The 15757-nt window shown below is 33.3% G+C and overlaps 1 protein-coding gene across 1 annotated transcript in view; it reads left to right on the top strand.

Moving 5' to 3' along the window:
• LRRIQ1 (leucine rich repeats and IQ motif containing 1) overlaps positions 1–15757 on the top strand; it is a 208549-nt gene that overhangs the window by 89855 nt on the left and 102937 nt on the right. Inside the window, 1 exon segment of the mRNA XM_054579834.1 lies at positions 5350–5469. Within this exon segment, the coding sequence (XP_054435809.1) occupies positions 5350–5469 (120 nt within the window).

Genomic DNA, 15757 nt, shown 5'->3' on the forward strand with positions numbered 1-15757 from the left:
CTAGGCTTTAGAGCAAAATGAAGATTTCATGAATGATGTGGTGAAGACTGCTTTCTGCTCACCAAAACTGATATTCTCATCTTCTCCCTAGCATACAGCCAGCTTCCCTTGCACTTTAGTATGGTCCCTTTTCTTTGTTCCAGTCAATACAATGTGAGTGAAAAATATGTGCACCGCTTTCATGTCTGGCCCACAAAATCTGCCACAGACAGTCCTCTCTATTCTTTTCCTTTTCTGGTTGGCAGAAATGAAGACAGGAAGCTGTCTGTTTGGATTGCAATCTGCAAATCCTGGATATCTGACTCACTGTATGTTTTTGTTGTTGTTTTTAAATTATATTTTATTGGTTATGCTAAATTATACTTTATTGGTTATGCTATTACGATTGTCACAAATTTTTCCCTTTTGCTCCCTTCCACCCCGCAACCTCCACTCCCTCAGGCAATCCCCCCGCAATAGTTCATGTCCATAGGTCATACGTGTAAGTTTTTTGGCTACTCCACTTCCTATACTATACCTCCCCATGGCTGTTATATAACTACCTATTTGTACTTCTTAATACCCTCACCTCTTTATCCATTCAGCTATACTTTATTACCATCTGGCAACCATCAAAACACTCTCCATGTCCATGATTCTGTCTCTGTTCTTCTTGCTTGCTTAGTTTGCTTTTTTTAGAGTAAATTGTTGATAGATATGGATTTTTGCCATTTTATTGTTCATAGGTTCATTTTCTTTTTTTTCTTAAATAAATCCCTTTAACATGTCATATGATAACAGTTTAGTGATGATGAACTCCTTTAGTTTTCTCTTGTCTCAGAAGCTCTTTATCTGCCTTCAATTCTAAGTGATACCTTTGCTGGGTTGAGCAATTTTGGCTGTAGATCCGTGCTTTTCATGATTTCGAATATTTCTCGCAAATCCCTTCTAACCTGCAGAGTTCCTTTTGAGAAATCAGCTGACAATATTACGGGAACTCCCCTGTAGGTAACTAACTGTTTTTCTCTTGCTGCTTTTAAGATTGTCTCTTTATCTTTAACCTTTGGCATTTTAATTATGATGTGTCTTAAAGTGGGCCTCTTAGCATCTATCATATTTGGGACTCTCTGTGTTTCCTGGGCTTGTATGTCTATTTCCTTCACCAAATTAGGGAAGTTTTCTTGCATTATTTTTTCATATAGATTTCCAATTTCTTACTCTTTCTCTTCTTCTCCTGACATCCCTATAATGTGAATGTTGGACCTCTAGAAGTTGTCCCAGAGTCTGCTTACACTATCCTTGTTTGTTTGGATTCTTTTTTCTTCTTGTTCTGATGGGTTGTTTTATGCTTCCTTATGTTCTAAATCATTGATATGATTCCCTACTTCATCCACTATACTGTTGCTTCCTTGTAAATTGTTCTTTATTTCAGTTAGTATATCCTTCATTTCTGACTGGATCTTTTTTTATGCTGTTGAGGCCCTCACTAAGTTCCTTGAGCATCCCTATAACCAGTGTTTTGAACACAGCATCAATAGATTGTTTATTTCCATTTCATTTAGCTCTTTTTCTTGAGTTTTGACCTCTTCTTTCATTTGGGCCGTGTTTCTTTGTGTCCTTCTTTGGCAGCCTTCCTGTGTTTGTTTTTATGTATTAGGTAGAGCTGCTTTGACTCCGTGTCTTGGTAGTACGTGTGGTACGTGTCCTGTAGGGTCCAGTGGCACAGCCTCCCCTAACATGCAAGCTGGGTACTTGAGGTGCACCCTTTGTTTGGGCTATGTGCACCCTCTCTGTAGTTCAGCCTTAGTTGCTGTTGCCAGGTCAATGGGAGGGATTCAAGTCAGACTGCTGCAAGTACTGGCTATAACCACTGACCATCAACTTTCACCATCCATGGAGGATCAGCTGTGCAGGGGCAGGGTGGTGGTACTCTGGACATGGCTTGTAGCTGTCCACTGGGTGCACTGGCCCTGGGCTTTCCCTGGTGGTGCAGGCAAAGGTCAGCCCCCACCTGTGTTTTGTCCGCGGCACCCTGCCTGAGCTGTTAGGCAATCTGAAATGGCTGCAACTTGTGCTGAGCTTGGGGATTCCTCGGTGAAGCTGAGCTGTGAATCTAGGCTGGCTGCTGCTATTGCCAGGCGTGGGGCCACTTAGAAAATGGTATGGGGGCTCAGGGCTTACTGAGGCTGGCTGTTGCTTGTTTAATAGGATTTAGGAAGTTGTGAAGCATGAGCCAAGACTAAGCATTTATATGGAAAAATCAAAGTGAACAGTTTGGGTGTGCTTGTAAGTTGGGTGGGACAGACTCTCAGGGGATCTCTAGGGCAGGACAAAATGTTTGCTAGGTTGGTGGAGTCTCAGATACGCACCAGCCTGCCAGATCTGTGGTTCTCTGTCGGGAGGGCTCAGAAAAGGAACAATGGCCTCTGCCCGCCTTTCTGTCTGGGAGAACGTTGTTCCCCAGTTTCCACCTTGTGGCCAGGCACTTCAGTTCCTCCCTTTATGCCACTGGTGCCTTTCAAGCTGCTATCCCAGTGGTGGAGCTCAGAGGTAGTGAGTGTGAATACATCCATGTGTGGGTTTTCTATGGGGAACTGCTTGGGACTTCAAAAGTTTCTTCCATTGACTCAATCCCTGCAGGTTTTTGCAGCCAGAAGTTATGAGGAATTATCTTCCTGCCGCTGGGCTGGAAGGCCTTATCTGAGGGTGGGATTCCTCACTCCTGAGATATGCCTCCTGAATTTTTATCCACTACACATAAATGTGGGACCAGCTCCCATTCTCTGTCCCCACCCCTACTACCAGCCTGGATTGATGTGGTTTCTTTAATTTTGTAGTTATCAGACTTCCATTCAACATGATTTCTGAGGCCTCTGAGTGATGGTTGTTCTGTTTATTAGTTGTGATTTTGATGTGGTTGTATGAGGAGGCAAGATGTGTTTACCTATGTTGCCATCTTGACCAGAAGTTCTCGAATCTCTGTATGTTAAAGTGCTGCCCCATTCTTGTTTTCTCTCTGAATGTTTGTTACATGGTCAAGAAATAAACTATTTTTTTCTGGGTTATTATATATTTTTGGATATTTTTGTTATAGCAGTTAGCTTACCCTAATATAAAGGATGTAAGATACACTTTGAGAAATAGATAATATTCAATGTAAATATGCAAGGGAATGGAGTTCAAGGTATAAAGGACAATGGAAGGAAAAGAACATAGGATTTCATATTTTGGAAATAATAAGAGTGCAATTAGACTACTATAAGAACTAAAATATTAAGAAAATACAGGAAGAACATGGTCAGAGATGTGTGAAGGATTTTAACAAGGAACAAGTGTATGGTATGTTCTAGAGTGAAGTTGATGGCAGTTGGAGAAGAAAAGTGTCAGATATGTCTAACATAGATATAGTCATTAAGCCAGGGAGGGAATTGATTTGAATGTGTGAAAGATGAATCAATCATAGATGGGTTTCTTGGAGAAAAACTGAAGCCTTTACAGAAACACATAAAAAGAGTCTGAACGTTACTTAGTACATATTTATATTACAGTTATATTTCATAAACTAGAAATGCCCAGGACTTGAATTCCTGATGCAGATTCATGAGGGAGATATCTATATGTCTCATACCAGAAAAACCCATACTATGTATTATAGTCTGGGGCTTTATAAAAGTTCTGTCCCTGATGAGTTAGGCAGTATCTGTTGTGAGCCACAGTGTATCAGTCTTTGTCATTGAAGGCCTGGATTAAACAATTTCCTTTAGACCCTTTTTTTTCTGTCTCTACCTAATCTTGATATCTTCTATAACCAACTTTTCTATAACCAACCCACCTCTACTTCCTTATCACTAGATTAAAAAAAACTCAGATATCTTCTCATTTCTTTTTCAAATATATCAGTATAAATTTCTTTTTAAAAGAATTTATTATATATTTCCCATTACCCGTTAACCCCCTTATATTGCCCTTCCCAGCCTCTCCCTGTAATCAGCACACTATTGTCCATGTCTACGAGTTCTTTTTCCATTTTTTTGATCTGCACAAATTTATATAAGATCTATTGTTTTGAATGTAACTGCATTACATCACTAACATAAACTGGCAATTATTTTTCAGTATCAGTCATTGGCCAAATCTTCATCATTCTTGGCTAATTGCTGTAGAGGTTGGGGTTTGGTTTCTTAGGCTGGTTGCTGCAGAGGTTGTGAAGAACTTTTGTTGTCATATATGGTGTGTCCATTGTCTGTTTGTATACTCCACTTCTCTCTCTATTTTTTAAGAATAACAATATTGACATATCATTAACATTTTTCTTACCGAAAACATATTTGAGGTACCTTGTATAATTAAATGTGTCTTTTGAGTATATATCATAGGAATCTCTTTTTTATATATATTTATTTGTTTTACAATTATCTTAAACACACACACTTTGAGTTCCAAAGTCAAATCTAAGCAAGGTATAGTCAGAGAAGTCTGGCTTCTACTGCCGTAACTTCCACCTTGTTTTCTGCATGTATAGTTAATATTTTTATAAATAATTTTTTAATATATATTTTTATTTTATAAAGATTAGAAACCACATATACATATGTATTTAAATATATGCTTATATAATTATATGTTTATTTAATATTTATATACAGCCTTTCATAGGTAGATGGTAACATACATTTATCTACTAAAAATATTTTAAATAGGAAGACAGAAATGTCTCACACTTTTTCCTTGCCTTTTATACTTAATATATTCTCACACTTATTACATAGCAGTATATAAAGATATTCATTTTTTAAAGAAGAAATTGCTATGTTCTTCGAGTTATAGTTAGGCAACTGTTCCCCACTGTAAGGTTATTGAGTAATCTGAATGTTTTTAATTCTATTATTTTGTGCTTAGTTTATTTTAAAGTGAAATTAGTTATTGTTATGAACCAGGATACTATTTCTCTACTATGGCCATTAGTATGTGGTGAAAATTTCCTAAATTGTGTGTTAGTTTATTTTATACATAATCATTTGAAAATTAGCAAAATTGGTTTTCCTTTGTACCTCTTTCTTCTTAGTTTAGAATGGGTCCTGGAGGAATTATCAGATAATTGATTGGTTGACCTACATGTGCAGTTGAGGGAGTTTTAAAGATTCTTTTCTGCTGATCACAAGGAAAGTCTCCTGAGATTCAAAACTTTAGACACATGCAGTTATTTAATTTATCTTGCAGTTTTAAGTGTCACATAAAGTTCAAAAAACAGATTACTGAGCCATTAAACTAAGGTCTAAGATGTTTTATCTTCCTAATGGGATAATATAGAGAATCTGGTTTGGAGTTTGATCTATAACCTTGTATAATATGCTTTAAATTTTTGTTTAGGCTGTTTGGAAGGGATTTCTTTTGCGAAAGAAACTGACAACAGCTCTAGAGGCTATTAAGAATGAAGAATCTGAAGAAGAATATGAAGAAATAGATTTAGAGGATTTCACATTTGATGAAGTAAGTACCAATTACAATATATAAATATTGATCTTACAATATTTTTAGTGTACTTATTTTGGCACAAAACCAGTTACTAAGGTTTTTATATTTTAAACACTGTTACAGTTTTTTTTTTTCAAATAACACTTGAGAAAGTATTCTTCTAAATTATTTTTTAAAATATTTTATTTATTTATTTTTAGAGAGAAGGGAAAGGAAGGAGAAAGAGAGGGAGAGAAATATCAATGTGTGGTTGTCTCTTTTGCGCCCTGCACTGGGGACCTGGCCTGCAACCCAGGCATATGCCCTGACTGAGAATTGAACCAGTGACCCTTTGGTTTGCAAGCCAGCACTCAGTCCACTGAGCCATATCAGCCAGGGCTAAATTCTTAACATCTTCATTTATCCAACAAGCTTATACATTGTATAAACATAGTCATAGAATATTTGCAAGAGTTTCTGGGTACTCTTCATCCAGATTTACGTTACAAATATTACTGTGATCTTATATATGCCCTGTTCAACAACCTTTCATAATTCCTTGTTGCCTATAAAAATGAGAACAACTTCCTTAAGTTGTTATTTACATATTCCACAAAAAGGTAGCAAGCTATACATGGATGTTCACCACTTCTCCCCTGTGGCTTTCATATGTTCCAACCAAATTGAATACAACTTTACTGTATAGAACACTTGCATTTTACAGCTTTAACTTTGCTCATTTTGTTCCCTCTTCTCAAGATTATTAACACTCGCATAACCCCAGAAGACTTCCTCATGTCTCTGTAATATTCACACCTTTATTATCAGAGATTAATTTGTCTATTTTTGAATTTCCTATAAGTGGAGTCATACAGTATGCGCTCTTCTTTCACATGATATTATGTCTGTGAGATTTAGCTAAGTGGTTGAGTGCAGCTGTATAAAAGCCATTATGCCATTTATTGATCTATTATTTGAAAATACTGATTTTTAAAAGTCTATTCTATTCCTGGTAGATTCTTTATTGTTGGATTATTTCTAGTATTACCTATTATGACTAAAGATGCTATGGGCATTCTTGTACATGTCTTTTGATGTGCATATTCACATTTCTCTTAGGAATGGAATTTCTGGGTCATAGTGTTTATCTATGTTTAGTAGATAGTGCCTAATAGTTTTTCAAAGTGATTGTATTAATTTAAAGCTCTATAAGCAGAATGAGAGTTTCAGTCCAGCTCTATCCTCACCAATACTTTGTATTTTCATGCCTTCCCTCCTACTCCAGTAGATTTGCTGTGGTATGTTGTTTTAATTTGAATTTTTCTCATAACTTATAATGTTTACTACGTTTTCATATGCTTACTGGCCATTTAGGTATTCAGTTTTGTGGCTTGATGAAGTGTTTGTGTAGTTTTCAGTTGGGTTATAAACTTTTTTTCTTATTGACTTATAGAAGTTCTTTATATATTCTGGATACTATGCTCTTTGTTATTGCAAATATCTGCTCTAAATTCTGAGGCTTTCTTTTTTACTCTCTTTATGGTTCATTCTGATGAACAGAATTCTTCTAACTTTAAATTAAAAACAAAATGTTTCAATTGTTGTAACATATAAGAAATCTTTACCTATTCCTAGATCACATTTTAGAAACTTTATTATCTCAGTTTTCAGAATTTAAATCTCTGATGCATCTGGAATTAATTTTTGTGAGTCGTGTAGGGAAGAGGTCAAGATTCTGCTCCCCATACACATACATTTGTTTATCCCATTGACTTAAAACCACTTGCACAGACCATACTTTTCATAATTGATTGCTGTTGAAGCTTTGCTTAAACTCAGGTAACTGTATATGGGTTCTTTTAATTTTCTCATTGTTATGTTGTTTATCCTTACATAATTACTTTAATTGCTATATAATTTATAATAACGTTTGATAGTCTTATAAGAGGTCCATCTTTGTTTTTCTTTCCAAAAAAAACAACAACAAAAAACCTGCTACTGCTCTATTGACTGTTTTGGTTTCTGTACAGATTTTAAAATCACTCTGTCAGTTAACACAGTAAATATTAGGATTCTGTCTGATATTGAAGTGAATCTATAAATCAATTTAAGAGACCTAATATATTTTTGGAATATTGCATTTTTAAATCTATAAACACAGACTATTCCATCATTTATTTAAGCCACTTAAGATTTTTGTCTACAGTGTTCTGTACTAGTCTTTTACATGCTTGCTTAGATTGTTTTCCTAGGTATTTGATGTTTTTTGATATTATATTTATTTTTGTATATTAATCTTGTATTTAGTTACTATGTTGAAATCACATATTAATTTTAGTATTTTATCTCTCAGGTTTTTGAATATTCTGTGTACATAATCATGTCATATTAGAATGACAGTTTTTATTTCCCTTTTTTCCAGTTCTTAGGGCTTGCATTTATTTTCCTTGCCTTATTGTCCTGACTCCTATCTCCAGTAAAATGTTGAATATGAGCAGACAATTTTTTGTAGCTCCACATCTCAGGGTGAAAGCTTTCAATATACCATCACTAAATAAAGTGTTTATTAATATCAGTTTTTGTGAAACTCTATGTTTAATTAAGGAAGTAACCTTCCTTAGCATCTTCTTACCTTTCCAAGAGGTTGATATGATCATTATCATGATGATTCTTTTTATGATTTGGATTTTATCAAATACTTTTAATGCATCTAACATTCTTTTTTCAAACATTAAACCTTGTATTATAGAATAAACCAACTTAACTATAATGTGTTATCTTTTTTATATATCTCTATTTACTAATGTTTTGTTTAGGGCTTTTACATTTATATGCCAGATGAAATTGGCCTGTAAATTGTCTTTCTTATAAAACTCAGTTCAGGTTTTCATATCAAGTTTATGTTGGCTTTATACATTTGGTTCAAAAGTGTTTCCTCTGTTTTTATTTTCTGGAAGAGTTTGAAGTAAGATTGATGATATTTGTTCCTAAAATTTTGTCTCAGCACCAAATATATTTGGGGAAATGTTCCATGTACATTTGAAAGAAATGTACATTTGCAGGTATATATATTAAATATATCCTAATATCTTAAATACTTCATGTTTATTAATTGTGGTTTTAAAATCTCAATTCTTAGTGATTGTTTGGAGTAGGGGGATTCTATCAGTTATTGATAGAAGAATGCATTATAATTGTGGGTTTCCCTAGATCAGTTGTTAGTGCTGTAAAGTTTTACTTGATACTTTGAGACAATGTTATCAGGGTATAAACATTTATAATAATTCAATCATTGTATTATTGACACTTTTATCATAATAAAATTTTCCTTTTTAACCTTAGTTATTACCCTTTTTAACCAAATTAATGGCTACTTTCTCTGATATTTTCAAAACTACAATAACTTTTTTTGGTTGACAACTTCATAATTTATATTATTTTCTAACCTTTCTCATTAAATATTTCCATGCTTTATATTTAAAGTTGACTCTCATAAGAATATGTAGTTGAGTTTTGCTAATTTTTATATTTCATTCTGACATTTATTTTTCTTTTTATTGATGTATTTAGGCTATTTTAATTAAGAGTATGATTAGGCTTATATATGTCTTCTTTCTGTTTGTCCAATCTGTTTTATGTTTTTCTTTTGCCTTTTTTTGCATTAACGTATTTTTGTTTTCCATCCTTTCCTCCTATGTTAGCGTGTTCCTTTGTAGTTATATTTTTCCATGCACTTTATTCCTTCCTACATTAACATGATTCCATCTGGGATCATTTTCCTTTGCCTGAAGAACTTTCTTTAAGTATATATTTTAGTTCAGCTCAGTTTTTGATTGCTTCAAAATTCTTTTATTTTTTTGTTTTTCAAATTAAGTTTACATTCAATTTTATTTTCATTTCAGGGACACAGCATTGTAGTTAGACAAGCATATACTTTACCTAGTGTTTCTTCCTGATATTTCTAGTATCCAACTTGCACCATATATAATTATTACAATATTGTTGGCTATATTTTTATGCTGTACTTTAAATCCCCGTGACTATTTTGCAAATACCAATTTTACTTCTCAATCCTTTCAACTTTTTCAGCCTGTCCCCTAACTGCCCTCCCCTCTGGTAACCATCAATCTGTTCTCAGTATCTGTCTTTTTATGTTTTGTTTGCTCATCTATATTTTTCTTTAGATTTCACATATAAGTGAAATCATATGGTCTTTTTCTTTCCACAACTGAATTATTTCAATTAGCATAATGCCCTCTAGGTCTATCCATGCTGTCGAGAATGGTAAGACTTTGTTCTTTTTTATGGCTGAACAATATGTACACACACACACACACACACACACACACTATTAGTCTGTCCAGAAGGTATCCAGCCATGTAGTGTGTGAGTATAACATGTATATATAGACACATATTATATATAACATATGTTATATATTATTATATACATTATATATGTTACATATTATGTATATTATATATTACATAATAGTATATATACTATTATATACTATATATAATATATAGTATATAATAGTATATATAATATAATATAAAATATAATTATAATATATAATTATATATGTTTCTATATTATATATAATACAATATATGACATAATTATATATAATTATATTACATATAATATATACATTGTGATAATAGTATAATGTATATGTACTATCATATATACAGTATACATTATATGTAATAGCATATATAACAACACTATTAGCCTGTCCAGAAGGTATCCAGCCACATACTATGAAAAATAGAGACATTTATTGAAAAAAATACAAGATACAAGAAACATTGTACATAGAACAATGATGCCTCAGTCCCCTTCAAAGTAGTCACCTTCTGATCTCACAGAGTTTTCCCAATAGCCAGCCATCAGTTGCCCTGAAGTATTTTCCTGAATCTCATCAACAGTCTGAAATCTCTTCCCTTTCAAAGGTGATTTTAGTTTTAGGAAAAGCCAAAAGTTGCAGGGCACCAAATCTGGGCTGTAGGGGGTGGGAGGATGAATCACCAGGGATGATTTTATGTTTAGCCAAAAACTCTGCAGGAGACACGATGCATGAGTGGGCACATTATCGTGATGAAGCCGCTAATCACCAGTTGCCCATCTCTGTGGCCTTCTGAATCATCATAATAGTTTCTGCAGAGGAATGTTCAAGCAAAATTTGATGGAGATTCGTTGCTCTACTCTCTTAGTCATTTTGACTGTGACAGCCACACAGTATACATGCTCACTCAATAACTCTACTACTTTCATTGACTAGTACAGTGAAGTCACCATTGTTCATGCATGCTCATTCCAGCCCAGTCTTCTTGGCTGCCAGGTTACAATGATGTCTCACAAACTGTTCATGTTATATTAACACTGCGTAGAATTTTTCTGGACAGGCTATATATATGTGTCTGTGCACACACACACACACACACACACACACACAGGGATACATATATTCTTTCAAATTAGTGTTTTGGATTTCTTCAGATATATACCCAGAATTGGTAGCTGGGTCATAATGCAGTTTCAGTTTTAAATGTTTGAGACTCCTCCATTCTGTTTTTCACAGTGGCTACACCAATCTGCATTCCCACCAACAGTGTACGAGGGTTACCTTTTCTTAACATCCTTGCCAACACTTGTTTGTTGATTTATTAATGATAGCCATTCTGACAGGTGTGAGGTTATATTTTGTGGTTTTTAATTTGCCTTTCTCTGATGATTAGTGATGTTGAACATTTTTTCATGTCTATTGTCCACCTGGACATCTTCTTTAAAGGATTGTCTATTCAGGTCCTTTGCCTGTTTTTTAAATTGGATTATTTGTTTTTATGAGTTGTAGGAGTCTTTATAAATTTTGGATATTAACCCCTTATCAGATGTATCATTGGTAAATACATTTGCCCATCAGTGGGTTTTTTGAAAATTTTGTTGATGGTTTCCTTTGCTGTACAAAAACTTTTTGTTTGATGTAGTTCATTTGTTTCTTTTTTTCTTTTGTTTCCTTTGCTGGAGGAGATAGATCAGAAAAAAATATTACTAAATGTCTAAGATTTTACTGCCTGTGTTTCTTTTTAGGACTTCTTTGGTATTGATTCTTATAATTAAGTATTTAATCCATTTTGGGTTTATTCTTGAATATGGTATAATAAGGTAGTCTAGTTTCATATTTTTGCCCCATTTGTCCAATTTTCCCAACACCATTTATTGAATAAACTATCTTTACCCCCTTGTACATTCTTGCCTCTGTCAAATATTAATTGACTAAAAAAGGCATGAGTTTATTTCTAGGCTTTCTGTTCTATTCCATTGATCTGTATGTCTATTTTTATGCCAGGACCATACTGTTTTGATTATTATGGCCTATAGTTATGTCAGGTAGTGTGATTCCTTCAACTTTGTTCTTTTTTCTCAAGAGTACTATGGCTATTTGGGATTTTTTGTGATTCCATATAAATTTTTGGATTATTCATTCTAGTTTGTAAAATATGATTTTTTTTAGTTATGCAAAAAAATTATTTTATTCAGAAGAACCTGTTTCAAAAATATGTCCAAAGTCACACAACTATTGACTGGAAAAACACAGGCTTCTATTTTTAGCTCTCCTCTGGTTGCTTTTCTTTTTTTCCTTTTTTTTTTATTTTGATCTTGATAGGAATTACATTGAATCTATAGATTGCTTTGGGTAGTATGGACATTTTAACAATGTTAATTCTTCCTATCCATGAGCATGATATATGCTTCCATTTATTTGTTTTCTCAACTTTTTTCTTCAGTGTCTTATATTTTCTGAGTACAGGTTTTTAACCCCCTTGGTTCAATTTATTCCTACATATTTTTTGGGTGCAGTTGTAAATGAGATTTTATTTTTAGTTTCCCTTTCTGATAGTTCACTATTGGTGCATAAAAATGCAACTGATTTCTGGATATTTACTTGGTATCCTGCCACTATACTGAATTCATTTATCAATTCTAGTACAATAGTTATTCAGTGGAGTCTTTAGGGTTCTCTGTATATAGTATCATGTCATTTGCAAATAATGACAGTTTTACTTCTTCCTTTCCAATTTGGAAGCTTTTTATTTTTTCTCCTTGTTTGATCACTGTGCCTGGGACTTCCAATACTATGTTGAATAAGAGTAGTAACAGTGGACATCCCTCTCTTGTTCCTTCTTAATAGAAATGCTTTGGGTTTTTCCACATTGTGTATGATGTTAGCTGTGAATTTGTCATATATGGCCTTTATTATGTTGAGATATGTTCCTCAGTTCCCACTTTGCTGAGAGTTTTAATCATAAATGGGTGCTGGATTTTGTCAAAAGCTTATTCTGCATGTACTGATACTTCTTTTACTTAAAATTTTGAGGTATAAACATTTCTAAGTATAAACATTTAAGTAGGCTTTTTTTGTGTTCAAAGATGCTTTTTTTTTTTTTTTTTTTTTTTTAGCTTCTGGCTTCCATGGATTCTGTTGAAAATTCAGTAATAAATCTAATTTTTTCTTTTTTGAAGATATTGCCTTCCGACCACAACTCCCAGAGTACTTTTAAGGTTCATTTCCTGCTTTTATTTTTCAACATGAGTGTAATTTTCTCTGCTTGGAGTGGGGGAAGTCATATGACTTTTTGAATCTGTGGTTGATGTCTTTCATCAGTTTTGGAAATTGCTTAGGCTGAGTTATTTCAAATATTTATTTTTTATTATCTCTCTTCTATAAGGTACAGTGGCTTCAAAAGCATGCGTTAGAATTTCTCACCTTTTGACATGTATTTCTTAGGGTCTTTTAAAAATTGTTCTCTTTTGTTTCTTTGTTTTAATTTGGAAGTTTTCGACTGACCTGTTTTATAGGATACTAATGATCTCTCCTGAATTATCTAATTTTTTTGCCTAGCAATTGAATTCTTAATTTTAGTTATTCCAATTTTTAGTTTGGAATTTCTACTTGATTATTTATTGTAAATTCCAGTTATTTGTTTATTTTTTTATCATTTTCTATGTATTATTTGAACATGGTAATATTGTACTTTCAAAGCTTTCTCTATTAATTGAAACATCAGGATCACTTGTGGGTTTATTTCCATTGATTATCTCTTATATTTTGAGTTAGTCTGTTCTCTTTCTTAGCATTTAATTTTTGGTTAAATATCAAAATATACATTTAAAAGTGTAAAGACTCTGAGAAATATTTTCTTAATGAGGTTTTAATTTTACTCTGGCAGGAAGATACTATGTAGGCAGAGATCCTTTTGAGGCTAATTTTCACGCTTAGTTAAGGGTGGTGTATTTCTGGTTTCTCGTAAGGTTGAGCCAATATGATGTCTCAACTGAAAGTGAAGTATTTACCAGGTTACCTTCACGTTTTCTGTTCCTGAATTCTAATTCTTTTCTCAAAAGAATCAAGTAACAGAACAAATATTTTTTTAGCTTTTTAGCACCCAGCTGGTGCCATTGCTCTTTGACCTAAGTAGCTCCCCTACACATGTACTACTCTCAATTGGCAAACACATGAAGGAAAATTTTATGCATGACTGAGCTCATGTTTTTGTGGTTCTCTGCTCCTGGGGATCTTGGTCCTCCAGTTCTAACTGTCTTGATATCCCTGCACATCATCCTCTGTCTCTTCCTACCAGTGAAGTTGCTACAAGCAGCCTCAGGGTTCCTTTTAGTTTCTCTTTTCTGTTACTAAAATTGGAATTTCCCTGAAGGAAAATGAAGAGAAATACAGAATTTACATCAGCATGCAACTCCACTCTTTGGGATCTTGTTTCTTTAACTTCTGACTGTTTTATTGCTCTTCAGTGCCTTTTAAAAATTTGATACTTATACATGTTTTCAGGAGGATCTTAATTCTAATTAAAGCTAAAACAGAACAAAATGTTTGTAAATGAATATTTCAAATCAATGGTTATCTTAAATGTTTCAGGCATTGTTTTCACCACCGTGAACAAGAGAGGTAAATTCCTGACCTCACAGAGCTTACATTTAACCTGAGATGACAGCCAGTGAATAAATAAATAACTATATAGCACACTATAAGATATTGAAAATTACTTTAAAAATAAGAAAGTCTTAGGGATACAGCATAGAATCTGACTGGAAGATCAGGGAAGGCTTGAATAAATTTAATATAGATGTGAAAATAAAGTGAAGGAATAGCCTTAGGGTAATACTTCTCTGGGCTAAGTATAAGGCAAGTATGGAAGTCTTGAAATAGAAACTTCCTTCCTTGGTATATTAAAGTAACAGAAAAAATCACAATCGGTAGACATGATTAGTAATGGAAAAACAAACAAACAAACAAAAATGGCCAAAGGTCAGTCCACATAAAGCCTAGGATATAATGTCAAGAACTTTGCATTTTATTTAAAATGTGATAGAAAATTATTATAGGATTTTTAGTAAGAAAGTTAAAACTTTTTGTTTTAAAAGGATGAATTTATTTGCAATGCAGAGATTATAGTTTAGGGGAACTAAAAATTAAAGCCAAGTGCCAATTAGGAAGGTATTTTTGCTTTCTTTTCCTTTGACATTTTTTACCCCTTCTCTATTGCTCTCACTTTATTTTAAAATTTATATTACAACTTAAGGTGACATAACCAAATTACCAGAGTGTACCTGTACTTTCTATTTCTCTATTTAACTTTTCTGTTTAGAAGTGTATGACTTATTTAACCAGGATTTCCCTTTTATTACTTATTTAGGTAATAAAAATAGTTGCCTTTGGATTAAGTCCATATTTCTCTTTTCTTTAAAACTTATCATAATGTAGTCATATAACATCTATTAAAACTTATTTTTTCCCTTCCAGCCAACAAAAGTACTGAATGCTTACAATATGGCAGGCATCTTACTCGGGGATGGGATAGCCACATAAACAGATATAACATGGACTAAAGTTTATCTGATGTCAGAAGTATATTTGGATATTTTCAGTGTATTATAATTGGTATAAAAATATTTAAAATTTTTATAAACTAGCCAGGATCAAACATCTGTCAATCTGCCATGAAATTTTTATATGGGTTTGTTGCCTCTCTGAAATATGATTGCATTTAACAAATGGTTAACCAAAGGGACACTAATAACCAAGAATCAATTTGTTTTAGTTTTATTAAGCATAGTTTACCATAATTTTTTAAGTGCCAAAAGCTAGGAGAGCTATGAGGTCTTTATCCTGCATGCAATCAAACAATTTAAGCTGCTACACATTCACGAATGCTCACAGAAGAGATGAGATATTTATTACTTGTCACGTCAGGCAGCAGGAGTTTCATGTTCATATTTATTAACCTTGGACCCCAAGTTC

Source organism: Pteronotus mesoamericanus, unplaced genomic scaffold (genome assembly GCF_021234165.1).
Source record: "Pteronotus mesoamericanus isolate MK-2021 breed Mesoamerican mustached bat unplaced genomic scaffold, CSHL_Meso_final contig_56, whole genome shotgun sequence".
NCBI classification, from domain to species: Eukaryota; Metazoa; Chordata; class Mammalia; order Chiroptera; family Mormoopidae; genus Pteronotus; species Pteronotus mesoamericanus.